Source organism: Scyliorhinus canicula, chromosome 8, assembly GCF_902713615.1.
Source record: "Scyliorhinus canicula chromosome 8, sScyCan1.1, whole genome shotgun sequence".
Taxonomy (NCBI): domain Eukaryota; kingdom Metazoa; phylum Chordata; class Chondrichthyes; order Carcharhiniformes; family Scyliorhinidae; genus Scyliorhinus; species Scyliorhinus canicula.
In genome coordinates this window covers 170,831,585-170,850,040 of record NC_052153.1, presented here as the reverse complement: position 1 = coordinate 170,850,040, position 18,456 = coordinate 170,831,585, and the positions used below count along the sequence as shown (strand labels likewise).

At 44.8% G+C, this 18,456-nt stretch overlaps 1 protein-coding gene across 20 annotated transcripts in view; it reads left to right on the top strand.

Annotated features, from left to right (window-relative positions):
- tenm3 (teneurin transmembrane protein 3) overlaps window positions 1–18,456 on the top strand; it is a 4,148,867-nt gene that overhangs the window by 3,550,733 nt on the left and 579,678 nt on the right. For 18 of the 20 annotated variants that reach the window (XM_038805737.1, XM_038805738.1, XM_038805732.1 and 15 more), the window contains one exon: window positions 5,635–5,916. The exons of the other annotated variants lie outside the window; for them this stretch is intronic. In XM_038805737.1, the coding sequence (XP_038661665.1) occupies window positions 5,635–5,916 (282 nt within the window). The remainder of the gene's footprint in view (window positions 1–5,634; window positions 5,917–18,456) is intronic. 20 annotated transcript variants of the gene reach the window in all.

Here is an 18,456-nt window from a genome sequence, read left to right as displayed (position 1 = left end):
GCACCCGGAGTAAACCAACGCAGACACGTGGAGAACATGCAGACTTCGCACAAACAGTGACCCAAGCCAGGAATCGAACCTTGGACCCTGGAGCTGTGAAGCAACAGTGCTACCCACTGTGCTACTGTGCCGCCCCAGGTTAATGGTGACAGATCCACATTGAGCTTTGACAACGTGTGTGGTGAAATAGCCTGCTCATGTTGGAGGCTCGGATTTGAATGATGACCACATGTGTGCAAGCCACTCAGGCAATCACAGGATGACAAAAAGTATACCCCAAGCAAGGCGGGGCGCGGGGGGGGGGGGGGGCTGCAGTGAAAGTCAAAGCATGCGACAACAACTTGTATTTATATAGCACTGTAAGCATAGTAAACTGCCCAGGGAAAGGAGCATCATCAGGCAAAATTTGACATCGAGTCAGATAAGGAGCCATTTGGGCAAAATACCAATAATGAGGAAGCATCTTAGAGTCAGGAAGGTAAGGAACAAGGAAAAGAGGCTTAAGAAGGGGGGGGCGGAATTCTGCACTTTGGGTCCCAGGCATGGCTGTCAATAGCGGAGCAATGCAAACCAGGGATCTGCAATTGAGGACAGACGAGAGATTTAAAGAGAAAGCTTCTTATGTTGAATAGATTTTTTTTTGGGGTCCTCAAAAGGGTTCTTCAATAAATCAAATACTGCAGCAATTTACCATAGCAACTGTTGCAGAACAACAGCAAATCCAACGGAAAAATATAATCCAAGCTAAAAGTATCCTCTGAGCTGTGCAGTGTGTCACTGTTTGAAAGCGTGACGTTACACCGCAGACTGATATTTGGCTGTTTTCTATTTGTTTCACTTGATTAGGTCTCCCAAGCAATCAGTTAAGGTATTCCTACATTGCAAATCTGTGACAGCTGATGTTTGATTTGCAGTTAATTATAGCAGTTGATTTTCATAATTTATGAGTCTCGCTGTCAGACCCCATTTAGCATTCAAGGCTCTAGATAATGCTGAGTGGTGTAGGGTGATATGACCAGGGCAATGAACCAATTAACAGTCAGAGTTAACGTTAAGTCAGCCAAGATTGCTGCTGGAATGAAACTCTACTGAGGATTGTTTTAGTGTGCAAATGAGAAGGTGAACTAGATTACAGCTATTTCCAACATTCTCACCCACTCTCTTCTCTAACCTCCGAGTCCCCATACTCCTGATTTTCACACAGCATCACTGAAATCAGCCGTTCCTTATTTTTAGGAATGACAAATGTTCAATTAAAATTTCAATTCAGGAGGTTTATAATTTAAACTTTCTCTCACCCTTAATTTCGATATTTGAGTTATGGGGGCACATGCACTAGTGATCAGGGATCCCGGACTTGCTGTGCACCCAGGGACTCGGACACCTGCCATTGGTGAATTAGGGACAGAATGTCTGATATACCCAGGGACATGGTCAGATATCATTTTTTTTTGGAAATGTTTTTTATTGAGTTTTCATATTTTATATCCAACAAATTACAAATTATTAGAAAAAAAACACGCAAAAATCAACATGTATATTTACAGGTAAGCATCTTCATAATAACAACTGCGGCCAACCCCTTTAACCGGCATACACATTTTACGTTCCCCAACATGGCCGAGGCACATGTATATAGGCATTTATTTACAATTTGGTTTTGGGCCTTGGCTTGCCATCAGACTGTCACTTGCGGTTTTGTCCTTCCTTTTTTTTTGGAATAATTTTTATTCAAGTTTTCAACAACAAATTTGATCACAACAGAGAAAAACAGCAACCCCTCCCCTCCAATACAAAAACAATAAATTAACAAGAAAAAGAAAGAAGCATAAAACCATGAGAACAAACCCCCATAACGAACCCCCCCTCCCCGGCTAGCTTCCCCCGATTCCCGTCCATTTTCCCCTGATTCTTGGCCACCCGACTATTCTTCCTCTTGTTCGTTGGCCACAAACAGGTCCCGGAACAGTTGCATGAATGGCTCCCACGTTCTGTGGAAGCCGTCGTCCGACCCTCGGATGGCGAATTTGATTTTCTCCATTTGGAGAGATTCCGAGAGGTCGGACAGCCAGTCTGCAGCTCTGGGTGGTGCTGCTGACCGCCAGCCAAACAGGATTCTACGGCGGGCGATCAGGGAGGCAAAGGCAAGGGCGTCCGCCCTCCTCCCCAGGTCTGAAAACCCCGAAGTGAACCATCTCTTAACTGCTCCTGATGCAATTATATCCTTTTATAGGTAAGGAGACCAAAATTGTACACAGTCCTCCAGATGTGGTCTTACACAGGTCATGCACAGCTGCAGTAACACTTCCCTACTTTTATACTCAATTCTGCTTGCAATAAACACCAACATTTAATTTGCCTTCCTGAACACTTGCTACACCTATGTATTAATGTACTAGGATACCCAGATCCCTCTGTACTGTAGAGTACTGCAGTCCCTCTCCATTCAAATAATATACTGCTATTCTATGCTTTCAGTCAAAGTGGACATGCTCACATTTTCTTATATTACGTTTCACCTGCAAAGGTTTTGTCCACTCATTTACAAAGAACAATACAACACAGGAACAGGCCCTTCGGCCCTCCAAGCCTGCACCGACGATTTAGTCCTGGAATGAAGGGGTTATGAGGAAAGGTTGAGCAGGTTGGGTATATACCCACTAGAGTTTAGGAGAACGAGAGGCGATCTTATTGAAACGTCTAAGATCCTGAGGGGACTTGACATGGTGGACACTAAGGATGTTTCCCTTTGTGGGGGAAATCAAGAAGCAATGGACACAGTTTAAAAAGTAGGGGCCTTCATTTTAAGACTGGGATAAGGAGGAATAGAGTCATTGATCATTGAAATCCTCTTCACCAGAGAGCAGTGGAGGCTCAGTCATCAAATATATCCAAGGCTGAGTAGATATTATCAAATGACAGAGCTGGCTCAAGGGGCTGAATGACTTACTCCTGCTCCGAATTCCCTTCAGATATCAGCACTCTTCCCTTTTGAGCCTCTTGAAAATCTTTTATTTTAATCGCTTCACCATTGGCAGCTGTGCCTTCAGTTGTGTGGGCTCTAAGTTTGAGAGTTCCCACCTTTCTTTCTTTAATTAAGACACTTCTTGAAACCTATTTCTTGAACCAAGCTTATAGTTATCTGCCCTGACATCTCCTCATTTTGACAGAACGTGCTGGGCACTCTGACAGTACATGTTTCTGAGTCACTAATCTCATGTACCTGGGGGTCTCTGGCAATACATTATTACTCAGGGCTTGATTCACCGGAAGAATTTCTAAGTATGGTTTTGGGTGCTTTTGGAGGTTGTCTCTCGGCGGCTATAGTGCCGAGAATGATAGGCTATTTAATGGGACTTAAGTTGTTTTCCTGGGCCTTGGGGAGTTTCTCCCCATGAGACCACACTTTAGACGTTTTCCTGCACTGGGTAGCTGAGCTCGCCAGCAGGATCAGCCTCTCACAGATTGGACACCATTTGAAAGGCTGTCCCGATCTCTACACCTCCCCTTTCAGGAGCACCCCCTTCACCCCTCCCAAACTTTCTTCAGCCCCCTCATCCCCCTTTCATGGGCCTAGCTGCCTTGACTCTGACCCTTGGCCGTACAAACCTGGAACATGCGCACCTTTGAACTGCTAGCTGGACACCCTCGTAGTTCCAACCAGCCACCTTGGCAGTGCCAGGTTGGCCCACCAGGGTGCCAGGTTGTCAGTGCCATGGTTCCCGGGTGGCAGGGGGAGTACCAGGGTACTATCCTTCTTGTCCCCGACTCACCCAGGAGACTCTAAAGGCCTGTGAGCCTCCCTGAGGTGCCATCATGCCTTTCCCACCAGTGTGAAAACCAGTGATAAACGGCACCAGGTTGAAGCCTTGCAGCCATTGACTCCCAGGTGCTGGGTGAATACCTCATTTAAATATCATCGCTGGGCATGATCCAGATCTCGCCAGGCAATTGGGTGACTCGTGCGATGTTCGCACCTGTTGGCGCCTGGCTCCGATGGTAACATCGGGGAAGAAGCTGTTTTTGAGACTGTTCGTGCGTGTTCTCAGACTTTTGTATCTCCTGCCTGATGGAAGAAGTTGGAAGAGTGAGTAAGCCGGGTGGGAGGGATCCTTGATTATGCTGCCCGCTTTCCCAAAGCAGCGGGAGGTGTAGATGGAGTCAATAGATAGGAGGCAGGTTTGTGTTATGGATTGGGCTGTGTTCACGACTCTCAGAAGTTCCTTGCGGTGTTGGGCCGAGCAGTTGCCATACCAGGCTGTGATGCAGCCAGATAGGATGCTTTCTATAGTGCATCTGTAAAAGTGGATCAGAGTTAATGTGGACATGCTGAATTTCCTTAGTTTTCTGAGGAAATATAGGCGCTGTTGTGCTTTCTTGGCATTAGCGTCATTGTGGGTGGTCCAGGACAGATTTTTGGAGATGTGTACCCCGAGGAATTTGAAGCTACTAACCATCTCCACCTCGGCCCCATTGATGCTGACAGGGGTGTGTACAGTACTTTGTTTCCTGAAGTCAATGACCAGCTCTTTAGTTTTGCTGGCATTGAGGGAGAGATTGTTGACGTTACACCACTCCACCAGGTTCTCTAACTCCCTCCTGTATTCTGAGTCGTCACTATTCGAGATCCGGCCCTCTATGGTAGTATCGTCAGCAAACGGGTAGATGGAGTTGGAACCAAATTTTGACATGAGTGAACCAAACATGGTGCAAGTTAGGACTTAAGCGGTAGAGTTTTGGATGACCTCTAGTCTATGAAGAGGACAAAATGGGAAACCAGCCAGGAGGGGGTGAGAAAAATAATTTAAACTACTGACTTTATGCTACCAGGTAAGATTAAGTGATTCTTGCCTGAGACCCTCCCCTTGAACAATCGCAGCATCTGGCCCACTGCACAAGATGTTTAGACACAAAATGATTTTATTAAAGCCTGGATTCAGGCTGCTGTTGCATGTGCTGAAAGAGAGGTAAGGGCCCAGAATGGTTAAAAAGACATTTTTTTAATGAAGAGATGCATGCTACAAGCAAAACTAAATGAGTTTCTGACAAGCAGTCTGTGGTTGTTCTATCATCATTCTAATGGGCTGGAACACTATGAGTAGGGAACATTCTTTTGAATGGTCAGATAGGGATCTCAGCATTCTATCCTCTCCCCTGCTCTTTCATAACAGGTGTCATCACTAATGCAGTTTGGCTGAAGCCCTGAAGCATTGTTTAAGTAGGTTTCGAGGAGTTGAGACAAAGGGCCGGCTATCAGTTTTCACACCTTTCGTGCCCATCCCAATTCTCTCCCCCCCCCACTTATTGTCCCTAAACTCTTCGTATAGCATTTTCCCAACCCCCAACATTTTCTATACCTGCCAGCTTGTTTTTCTTTGACACCTGAATAGAAGTGACAGAGGCTTGAGATAACAATAGCAGGGCTGAGCTGCTACGGTGTGTGTGAATGGCTTGGAATGTAGCAGACAAAAGAACGACCTTGATCACCTCACACCATAAGCTTAACAAGATACCTCTGTGTGATGCTTGACGGAATCCAAAACCGGTGTGTGTGTGTGAGTGTGTGTGTTTATTTGCCTCAGGAGGAGAGACGGGGGGAAAAAAAGCTCACTTCCACTATTATTCCCATGACAGGGGCAAATTTCTCCCTGAGGGAATTGGGAATCTGTGAGCCTGCCACTCGACGTGGGCTGGCGTTCTGTTCGGAGATGGGGCTCCCCCACCGAGGATATTCCGTGAACGCAGGATCAGACGCCGACACAGAAAACGAAGGAGTGATGTCCCCGGAGCACGCCATGAGGCTCTGGGGCAGGGGAGTCAAATCCGGGCGCAGTTCCTGCCTATCCAGCCGTTCCAACTCAGCCCTCACACTAACCGACACGGAGCACGAAAACAACAAGTCAGACAGTGAGAACGGTGAGTTCAGAAGCTTCTTTAAAATTCCAAGTACACTTGCTAGCAGTTTTTGCTCTCTCTCTTTCTCAACCCTCACAGGAACAAGTCTCCTTTTTTCCATATTTTTTCCATGGATGTCATGTCCTTGAGTACTGTCATTGCACCAGATCAATATGTAACAACTGGATGAGCTGCATAATGCCAGGGACCTCCATTATGATCTTGGATATATCTTTGAGATGGAGCATCGTTGAAATGATGATTAATTTACCTCACACATTCTCTGATGGCATTACTGACAGCCTGGGCTGAGGGACCAGGAACTGCTGGGAGATTAATGAGGATTTGATGGGTTTGGTTTTAAAGTAGGGAGGGCAATGGGCAGGGGAGAAGGTAGCTAGATTTATATCCGTTCATGCCACCTGTGTACTCGCAGCAGAGATGCACAACACATGGTGATAAAATGATCCCCTGGGCCTTCCTCAAATCAAAGGTATCTTTGTATATTCCTCATCAAGGAAACACAGCCGAAATGTGCAGATTCTTGTGAATGGACGAGTAACCACAGAGGACAGTTTATTAATGATGCAGGCGGGGAGAGGATGGGGGTGATTCAAAGTTGGAGTGCAAATTCATCATGATTAAAAAGCAAAGGTAATGCATGTGATTGAAATAGTGTTCCATTAGGAGCTGAAAGCTTTTTAAAATGTGTGTCTCGAGGACTGTGAGGAGCAGATGTTAGAACAGCTTCTGAAGGTCATTCAACTGAGTACCTGCTTTGATCCACAACACAAGAAGCTTCATGTCTTCACCTGTGAAGGTGTTTTAACATTAAAGTGGTGCGACTAACTCCTAATGTTGGAGCCTGTGTACGGTTGACACCAACATCAAAGTGAAAAGGCAATTTGTCTGACAGCACTGAAGTCTGTCCGTAGTCTGACCTGCCACAGGGTAAGTCAAAGCTCCCCTCAGCAGTTGTGTCAACCTCCTAGGCCTGTTCTTTGACATCAGTGCACTTAACTATCCAATGCTGATGCACAAGACTTAGCAATCAATTTTTTTTTAAAATCCAATTAAGGGGCAATTTAGCATGGCCAATCGGCCTACCCTCCACATCTTTGGGTTGTGGAGGTGAAACCCACGCAAACACGGGGAGAATGTGCAAACACCACACAGACAGTGACACAGTGCCGGGATTGAACCTGGGACCTCGGCGCCATGAGGCAACCTCACTTAGCGTGTGGACACCACAGGGCAACTTTAGCGTGACCAATCCACTGGGCAGTGGTAGGGAACCAGAGTGCCCGGAGGAAACCCACTCAGACACGTGGAGAACGGGCAGACTCCGCACAGACAGTGACCCAAGCCGGGAATCGAACCTGGGACCCTGGAGCTGTGAAGCAACAGTGCTAACGACTGTGCTACCGTGCTTCCCTGCGTGAAACTTGCATTTCAAAGCAAATGGAGTAGAGAAGTAGGGTAGTCTTGTTAAGACTATGCAGACCACACCTGGAATACTGTGAACATTTTTAGTCCCTTATCTAAGAGCAAATATAATGGCACTGGAGGCAGTCCAGAGAAGGTTCACTAGATGTATCCCAGGTATGGAGTCATTTTCCTCTGAGGAGAGGTTGAGTAGTTTGGGCCTGTACTCATTGGAGTTTAGAAGAATGAGAGGTGACCTTATTGAGACATATAGGATTCTCAAGGGGCTTGAAAGGGTAGATTTATTAACCATTAAACCATGGTATATTTCTTCATCCAGCAAAGCTGTGAGAAATGTTCCCTTTCTAGCCAACTAAACCAGCTGCTACTAGCAGGGCTGTGAGAACTGCCTTCCCTCTCACTACCCATCTCCAACTGCAAACTAAAACTTAAAAGCTTCTCTACTTTACAAGGCCCCAGTTGCTAAGCAACCACTGCTGGTTTATTTATTCGTCACACTGTAGTCCTCTCTAAGCACAATAGAAACACAGGTGCAGCTTAACCAACCCCCATACATACAAACACCTTTGTCCAGCATACATCTAACTTCCAAGCACAGAAACCTTAAATTAAACCTGCTTAAACCATACCATCTTTCTAATGTTTACCAATACGAATATAAATCCCTCACAACTACCTGTATTTTCCTGACACTTCCCCCTTTGAAAGAAAGTAATCGTCATAAACATAAAGATTTCTTTACACTGGTGTCACATTCACTTTAGCAACATAGAAAATAGAAGCACGATGAGGCCATTTGGCCCTTCGAGCCTGCTCCGCCAATCATTATTTTCTTTTTTATAAATTTAGAGTACCCAATTATTTTTTCCAATTAAGGGGCAATTTAGCATGGCCAATCCACCTATCCTGCACATCTTTTTGGGTTGTGGGGGCGAAACCCACGCAGTGACCCAGAGCCGGGATTCGAACCCGAGTCCTCAGCGCCGTAGGCAACAATGCTAACCACTGTACCACCGTGCTGCCCCTTCTCCACCAATCATTATGATCATCAAGTTCAATACCTTGATCCCGTCTTCCCCCTATATCCCTTGATCCTTTTAGCCCCATATATATCTACACAAAATTAATATAACCCCAAGAGCTATATATACAGAAATTTAACATCACAAAGCTATCCAAATAATTTCTTACATCATACAAATACAGTATCCTTCATTCACAATTGCACATCAAAAGGGCAGCATGGTGGCGCACTGGTTAGCACTGCTGCCACATGGCGACGAGGACCCGGGTTCGATCCCGGCCCCAGGTCACTGTCCATGTCTGCGTGGGTCTCACCCCCACAATCCAAAAAGATAGGCAGAATAATTGAATTGGCCACGTTAAATCGCCCGTTAATTGGAAAAAATATATAATTGGGTATTCTAAATTTATATTTAAAAAACACGTTATATTATGCAAGTACAATGATTTAATCAAAACAAAGACAAATAGCTTTAACAGCATCATCAGGATCTAGAGATGGTACATTATCATACTCAGGTCTTGTGTTTCGTTTTCTTCCGGGGATAGGGTGGAAGTGAGGGCTTATTGGGTCAGTGCAGACTCGATGGGCTGAATGGCCGCCTTCTGCACTGTATGTTCTTTGTTCTGATTTCCAATTTTCAACTCAGAAAATAATATTTTGTTTAAGTCTACAAAGCAATTGTCCTTTCTGTCACTTGCAGGCATACTTCCATTCTCAAACCCACTTTCCAAATTCACATATGGTAAACTCACAATACGATTTAACACAGCCAAAATTTAATTTGGTGCATCAGCATCTTGGAAGAATTGTGCTCATCAATTCAAGATTATTATTGCAGGCCTCTGTGCCACTGATCCAGTAACATAGTCACCATGGTACTAAATGGCAAGACAGAAAGATTACCCGAGTAAATGATCACCCTGTTAAAACACTCGTGCGTAATCAAGGCCAAGATTTCACCAAATCAGACAACATGTGAGCAATGAGATATTTTGTTCGATTTTTTAAATTGGGTTTGCCCCATTCTGTTGAGATAGAATTTGTCTTCATGACTTCCTGCATAACATAAAACATTGATAGTTCAATTCTCCAACTGTATAAAACAGTAGCTTGCATTTATATTGACACTTAAACTTAGCAAAATGTCCCAAGGTCTTTCACAAGTGCAATAATCAGCTGGAATTTGACACTGAACCACATAAAGCGATATTAGGACAGGTAACTAAACACCTGGCCAAAGAAGCAGGGTGTGGGGCACACCTTAAAAGGAGGGAGAAGTGGGGATGTTTAGGGAGGAAGTTCCAGTGTTCAGGACATAGGCTGTTGATGGCACAGCTGCCCACCAATGATGAAGTCAAAGAAATCACAGATGTGCAGCATACCTCAAAATGGTTTATTCCCTGTGAAGTACCTCAGTGATACTGAGTTTGTGAGATACACGGTAGAATTGCAAGTTCATTCTTTCCAACACAGAGTAATTGGTGCAGCTGGTTATTTAAAATGGCCCAGCTGCCAAATTGGACCGAGGCTGCTTTTCTGCTTCCAGGGCCTTTCAGGTTTCTATCGGGTTCATCCAAGTCTGAGCTGATCAGGAAGGCGTTTCGCCCCTGTAGTGTTATCCGTGTCTGAGCTGGTCAGGGAAGACATTTCGCCCCTGCTAGTGTTATCCGTGTCTGAGCTGGTCAGGGAAGATATTCCGCCCCTTCTAGTGTTATCCGTGTCTGAGCTGGTCAGGGTTGGGCATTCCGCCCCTCCTCGTGTTACAATACTGCTGCATTTAATTTCCATCAGTTCCTTAAAGATTCACGCCTGCAAAGCATGAAGTAAAGGACGGTCATGAAGTAAGGTTGCCAACATCGAGGAAATTGTGCACCAAGCTGCCCCTTCAGGAGATGAGTAGAGGATATTTTTCCGAGGAGCATCGGGTGGTGATGTGGGTGGTGCGTTTATAAATTCTCTTTTCTCTCTGATGCCACACCCCATTTTCTGACAGACCAAGTGGATAATTACAGAATGGAAGGTCAAAACGAGTTTAAAAAATTAGGTTTATATTGAACAATCTGTTTTCTCTTCTTTGTTTCTGATGAAGATGTTTAAATGCTGAATGCTAATGACTTAATTGATGAAATGGGGAGGGAGTTACTGCATGATGATAGAGTGAGGAAGTTACATCAATTACACATACAGTTGAAATGACAGAATCAATAAAGTGTCTTAGATTAATGATGAAGTCTCCACTGATATTAATTCAGCTCCCTTACCCTGTGAGCTATGTCATTGTTACCACTTCGCTTAATATCATTAATATTCACCGTTTAGAGGGCAGCACGGTGGCGCAGTGATAGCACTGCAGCCTCACGGCGCCGAGGTCCCAGGTTCGATCCCGGCTCTGGGTCACTGTCCGTGTGGAGTTTGCACATTCTCCCCGTGTTTGCGTGGGTTTCGCCCCCACAACCCAAAAGATGTGCAGGCTAGGTGGATTGGCCGCGCTAAATTGCCCCTTAATTGGAAAAATGAATTGGGTACACTAAATTTTAAAAAAATTAAAAATTCACCATTTAGACAGAAATTTTGAAGAAAGTCAACAATATCCGGGTTTCAATGGGCAAGTGAAGAGGTGAGGGTGGTTGAGTTCCTCCCATCACTCTCAGTTTTTCTCTTCCGTCGGCTCCTCTCAGAATGCAAAATGAAGCACTTCCATTTTATAATAATCTTTATTGTCACAAGTGGGCTTCCATTAACACTGCAATGAAGTTACTGTAAAAAGCCCTTAGTCGCCACATTCTGGCGACTGTTCGGGTACACAGAGGAAGAATTCAGAATGGCCAATTCACTTAACAGCACATCTTTCGGGACTTGTGGCAGGAAACCGGAACACCGGAGAAAACCCACAAAGACACTGGGAGAACGTGCAGACTCCGCACAGACAGTGACCCAAGCTGGGAATCGTACCTGGGACCCTTTCGCTGTGAAGCAACTGTGCTAACCACTGTGCTACCGTTACTTGAAGGCAAGCTGTTACTGGGAGATGTACACTATATCCTGGCATATAATAGTTCCAATCTCTGGACACTGCAGCTATGGAATTGGACACTCACAATTCCACAAGTCTGAGGAGCTGCCTTCAGGTCTTGAATTAAACGCAAAGGTTTGCAGCCTGCCAACAGTAACAGTCACACTGCTGAATTGCCAAGCAATATCCATCTCCCACAAGAGAGGATCTAACCATCTCGTCATTGAATTACATTCAATGGCATTACCATCGCTGAATCCCCCACTATTAACATTTTGGGGGCTTACCATTGATCAGGAACTGAACTTGACGAGCCATATAAATACCGTGGCTATCAGAGCAGGTCAGAGGCTGGCAATTTTGCAGCGAGTAACTCACCTCCTGTCTATCCAAAGTCTGTCCACCATCAACAAGGCACAAGTCAGGAGTGTGATGGAATACTCTCCACTTGCCTGGGTGAGTGCAGCTTGAATAATGCTACAAAGCTTGCCACCATCCAGGACAAAGCATCCCACTTGATTGGCACCCAGTCCATCACCTTAAACATTCACTTCCTCCACCGCCAGTGCACCATAACAGCAGTGTGTACCGTCTACCAAATCTACTGCAACTCACCAAGGCTCCTTCAACAGCGCCTTCCAAATCTTCAACCTCAACCATCGAAGGACAAGTGCAGCAGATTATGAGAACATCACCACCAGGAAGTTCCCCTCCAAACCATTCACCATCCTGACTTGGAATTTTTCTGCCATTCCTTCACAGTGGCTGGGTTAAAATCCGACCTTCCTCACAGCACTGAGGGTCCACTTACACCAGATGAACAGAAGAGGTTCAGGAAGGCAGCTCACCACAACCTTTCCAAGAGCAATTAGGGATGGGCAATGAACGCTAGTCCAGCCAGCAATGACCACAGCCCATGAAATAATTTTGTTTGTAAATTCCCTTTTGGCAGTTGTGAATTGTGATCTTAACCCTAATTAGACGCAGTGTAAGAAAGAGATCTAAAGAGTGTGATGCATGAAAGTTGCAGATTTCTCTCAGATCACTTGATCAGATAATATCAAACAGACACCCTTTGACCTTTATTCAGATAAATGCTCAGGTGCCCTCTCAGAAATTGACTAATTCCAAATCAATCAACTACTTTCCAGCTCGCCCAGGAAATGTTGCAGTTGTTGTTTGATGATTATATTTGAACAAAAAGCTCCCCTAGTTACCGAGTGGGTGAGAAAAGAACTTGCATTCCTCAGGGATCTTTCACAAATTCCCAACACCCTTCACAGTGAATGAGGTACTTCTATAATTGTTCCCAGGTATCCAGTGCAATGGGCATTACTTAATCCCTGACATTCCTCACTTCATGTCGAGACCAGCAGCCCCGAGTGCATAAAACGAACACTGGAAGTAGTGTTCCATATCTGACCGAGTTACATCTTTGTAATGTTGGGGTGCGCAGTGACCAGCTCCGACAAACAGCAACGACCGAAAGAGACAGCACCTCCTATGACGTGCTAATCCTTCAGTATCCCACTGAAGTGACAGCTGAAACTATGTGCTCAAGTTTTAGGAAGGAGCGCATATATCCACCCTTTCAATGTCTTTAAAATATCCCCATTTGTATTCAAGTGGATGTCATCTCATCCTTGTTGGTGAGAATTCAAACAGTCAAAGAAGTGTTTAGGAAGCCAACAGAAAAGGCCACCAACCCACTCACCATCCTTCCCCACCTGTAAAACCTGGCAGGGGATGGATGCAAGAATCTGGCCTCTAAGGGATGGCATGGTAGTACAGTGGTTAGCACTGTTGCTTCATAGCGCCAGGGACCTGGGTTCGATTCCCGGCTTGGGTCACTGTCTGTGCAGAGTCTGCACGTTCTCTCCATGTCTGTGTGTGTTTCCTCTGGGTACTCTGGTTTCCTCCCACTGTCCAGTGGCTAGATCACACAAAAATTGTCCTGTATTGTCCAAAAATTAAGTGGGGTTGCCTCTCGGCGCTGAGGTCCCAGGTTCAATCCCTGGGTCACTGTCCATGTGGAGTTTGCACATTTGCTTCATGTTTGTGTGGGTTTCGCTCCCACAACTCAAAGATGTCAGGGTAGGCAGATTGGCCACGCTAAATTGCCCCTTCATTGAAAAAATAAATCCGGTACTCTAAATTTATTTTTTAAAAGTTAAGCGGGATTACGAGGATAGGGTGGAGGTGTGGGCTTAGGTATCTTTCAGGGGCCGGTGTAGACTCGATGGGCCGAATGGCTTCCTTCTGCACTGTAAGTTCTATGATTCTATAACTACATTACTGTTCATTTGCCTGTATCCCAAGCTGTTCTTCCCAATGGAATGCAGAGTTCTGATTCGGGATTTATCTGCCAATGAGACAGTAGTGGTATGAACACCCCTTTCTGAATCTCAATATGCAAGCAGGACAACGTAACAGTTAATGAACATAAGTGCAAATAGGAAAGCATAGCTGGGGTTTGCAGGCCCGAATTAGCAAGACTCAGGGACCATAGGTGGGGTCGATATCCCTTCATCTAGATGCACGTGCGTAGAAATGGCAAGATATCAAAAGGGTGCCTATGGTCCGTGGACTAGCACAGCAAAGTACACATTGACAAAGTAGAAGTAAAGGGAAAGAGCATAATGTCAGCAGCTGCGTTTGGTAATTATTGGATAGATAATCCCAGGAATGCATGTTTTGATCACTTTTGCTTGCAGGTGGAATTTCTGCCAGTGTAGAGACCAAACACAAATACTTACTTCTTTGTGACGATATATGTGTATAAGCTAAGTTAAAGTGGCCAAAGTCCTAGATGCCCATCAGCTGCCTTCCCCTTTGAGGGGAACAGCTGACTGGTGATTTAGCCTGAGGATCACCACACCTTAGGCGAGGGCAAGATTGGGAAGATGGAGCCATCATGAATAATCTCAACCGGTACGGGAATATATGTGTAAACCATTAAAGAATCTATTTAACCATTGTCACCATTCACACAATGGTTATGCATTTAATTCTTGCACTTTTCAACTGCATTTCAACTTCCTTGACTAGAATACAGTTCTATAATTGCTCCCGGGTATACAATGCTTTACTAAATCCCAGACACTCCTCGCTCCATGTCGAGAGCAGCCATCCCAAGTGTTTAAAACGAGCACTGGAAGTAGTGTTCTGAAGGAGTTGCTGCAATGCCTTTAAGCATTGCTTACACCTGCACCTGTCATAGGAAATGCTAGTTCAAGTTGCAGTCTTTGAATCTCAGCTCACCATGAAGAATCAGCATTGTCTGGGACTGGGCGATATACAGCAGATATTTAGAAAGCATACATAATGGCTACAGATCAATGTTGTTTTGCTGGGCCTCAATCTGTGTGCCGTCATGTCAGTGTGGTCTCTTCCACATTGCAGTTAGATGCCTTTTGATTCCACTCCCTTTCCCCTCAGGGCAACCGGCTAGTGTCTGGAGGCACTGCTTTAGTCCGTTTCTTTCATGGGATTGAATTGAAATTGTGAAGGATCCGCTGTGCTGTCCTGCACTGCTTGAATTTTTAAGCTAAAATCTGCCTTTAGTCTTTCCGCTTCATTGCTCCGGTGCTTTTTTTCATTTTCAGACTTGCACTCAACAGGCTCCAAGCCTGGGCCGGTTCAAAGGTGGCTTATCAAAAACTTCACGTTTTAGCCATTGGAAATTGCACCTGCACATAATAATAATTGCTTATTGTCACAAATCGGCTTCAATGAAGTTACTGTCAAAAGCCCCGAGTCACCACATTCTGGCGCCTGTTCGGGGAGGCCGGTATGGGAATTGATCCCGCCCTGCTGGCCGTGTTCTGCATTACAAACCAGCTATTTAGCCCACTGTGCTAAACCAGCCTCGGCCTGGATTAGCCTGGATTTAAGTAAAAATAAATCTTCCTGGTCTTGGAGGAAGCCACCTGGGCCTTAACATTTTTAACAATCAGACAGCGAGCAAGAACAGACAGGTCAGTATCCTTATGGCTCGGAAGAAAGGTGTTACCCTACCAGCGAGCTCCCACTAATGACCGCTTGTACGTCTCCATCAGTTTTGATTCTTTTTCAGTTTTCTAGTTATTAGCTGGGTTCATTACTTTTTGCTTTATATTCTTCCCTGTCTGCCCTAGCCTGTGAACAAAATGGGACTGTCAAGGCTTTCATAATTCTTGCATTTCATGTCCCTCAATCCTTAGATTGTCCAAAGACCACAGTTTGCTCCCCAGACTGATCACATTTGCCTGTGCCTGTTCTGCCAAAATATGGGCCCTGGTGTTTTGTTTTACAGTGTCATTTCTTTGTACTTTTCTTCGCATAAGGTTTCCCAGCCTTGTTACAGTACGGATCTCACAACCGATCAAAAAAATCTATGTCCTTTCAAAGAACATCAATGACGGGGCGTGGATTGAGGGCTCAGTTTCCTAACCACTCTCTATAATCAGTGTCTGACAGTATGTAATCTTGTGTGAAACCAGAGGTACTGCTGTGGTCACGATCAGCTGTGATAGAAAAATACCCAGTTTACACAAGATAACTGATGATTTGCTGTGAGAAGCAATCTTCCTGTATTGCTTCAGTTTTGTGTGAAGTATGGGGAAGGTTACAGGCCTCACTTTTGATAATCCGTGTTTCGCTGCCAACGATCTTTATGCTTCATCTTATTTATCCAGTTCAAATATCCCCAGCCCTCCAGTAAAAGAAAGGGCCTCTGTTCAGAAAGAGGGAGCACCTGCCGTATCTCTCGGGTGATATTTGAAGGGGCTTCCTTGGCTTGTCAGGATTGGAGGGTGCTGCAAATCTCTCAAAGTGATGAGGTTGCTCTTCTCGATTTCGAATGCAGCTTTGCTGTCCTCGAAGATGACTCTGGCTCTTGTGAAATCTCTAATTAATGGTTTGAAGTGCACCAAAAGTGCTGATGCCGACATTTTATTTCCCTTCGAATGTGTAAAAAAGAGAGAGAAAGGCAAGTGAATCTCTTTGCCCATGTTTTGAAGTGGGACAGAAAGTAAACATTGAAGAAAGCTTGTCCATCGTCACCCTGCCTTCTTTCATTTCAGTTTTTGATAATTGCATTGTTTTGAAAACTTTCATCACAATCTATACTTTTTTACTGTGCAGACACTCAGGATGTCCTATTCTGATGTTTTCAAGTCATTCTTCCCTCATTCTTATCCCCAGGCTACATATGGTAGTGTCTTGTGCTGTTGAAATCACTGAAATATAGGAACAGGTGGAGGCCAATCAATTCCTCAAATTCTACCATTCGGTTAGATTATGGCTGATCTGTATTTCAACCCCATTAACCCCTTTGCCCCATACCCCTTGGTACCCTTACCAATAAAAATCTATCAATCTTAGTTTTGAAAATTTTCAATTGATTCACTAGTTTTTTGTGAGGTAAAGTTCTAGATTTCCAAGACACTTTGTGTGAAGAAATACTCCCTGTCATCACCCCTGAATAGCAGGGTACTCATTTTAAGGTGGCCCCTCCCTTGTTCTGGACTTCTCCCACACCAGGGGAAATATTTTCTCTCCATCAACCGCTCCCCCCCACACCCCACAAAACAACACCTTTTACCACATTCAAATAGCTCAATTAGATCAAATAAGTCAAAGCAAAGCACTGCGGATGTTGGAAATCTGCAATAAAAACAAAAATGCTGGAAAAGGCCAGTAGGTCCAGCAATCTCTTTAGAGAGATGGGGCAGCATGGTGGCTCAGTGGTTAGCACTGCTGCCTCACGGCGCTGAGGACCCGGGTTCGATCTCAGCCCCGGGTCACTGTCCGCGTGGAGGTTGCACATTCTCCCCGTGTCTGCATGGTTCGCACCCCCACAACCCAAACATGTGCAGGTTAAGTGGATTGGCCACGCTAAATTGCACCTAAATTGGGAAAAAAAGAATTGGGTACTTTTGAATTTAAAAAATATATATATTTGCGGAGAGAGAAACAGTGTTTGGACTCTGTATGATTTCTTCAGTTAGATTATCCTTCTTCCCTGTTCAAACTGCTAAATACTACAGAGCTGCAATTTGGAACATAGTCGCTGTCATATGCGATCTGGACAGGGCTCCCCACATTGCCTGTGCACAAAGAATGTATATTCTGTGTGATTAACAGGCACTACACAATTGTTACTTGTTAATATGGGGCGAGGGTGGCACAGAGGCAATGTCCCAAATTTTTCATTGAAAGCTAGTCTCAGTAATGGTGTCCATGAAACTGTCATCAATTGTCGTAAAAACCTATCTGATTCACCAATGTCCTGTAGGAACAGAAACCTGCCATCCTTACCTACTCTAGCCTACATGGGGCTCCAGACCCACGGCGATGTGGTTGACTCTTAACTGCCGAGCAAACCACTCAGTTCAAGGGCAGTTAGGGCCTCACCAGTGACGTCCATGTCTATACATATGAATACATGCTATAAAAATATAGTATGTATCTTAGATATTTGCTTGTTCATCACCTGTGAAATATTATTATTAAAACGTTAAACTTACAATCCAGTCTGATGAGATACTCCACCACTTTCAAATATGGATTAAAGGCTGAAATTCTCCGGCCGTTGGGATTTTCTTTTCCTGCTGGCAGTGCACCCCCACTTTCGTGTTCTCCAGCGGCGTGGGGGTGGCTTCAATGGGAAACGGCGCACCGCTAAGAAACACGCTGCTGGGGGACCGGAGAATTCAGTCCAAGATCTAGGGAAGGCATTGTAAAAATATAATTGCTGAAAACAGTTCAGAAGCTGGATACCTTGCTCATTTCCCAAGCATTGACAAAAGCTTTGGCAGGTGTGAAGACTTGCGATTTCTGGATGGGAGTGATGGAAAACACAGGATGACCATCAGGGTAGCGCATCCTCCAAGTAATTTTATAACCTTAAGGTGTTGTTTTCCATTGCGACATTCATCATAAGCTCCAGCATAGTACAGGTGTAGAAACTAATGTTGAGGTCTTTTTGTTCTTAATGTAGATAGAAATTGTTATGAGTTCATTGATTGGCGCAGACTACAGTTGCGAGTCGAATCAATTCTTTATCTTCATCCGAGCAGCTTTCATTGAACTT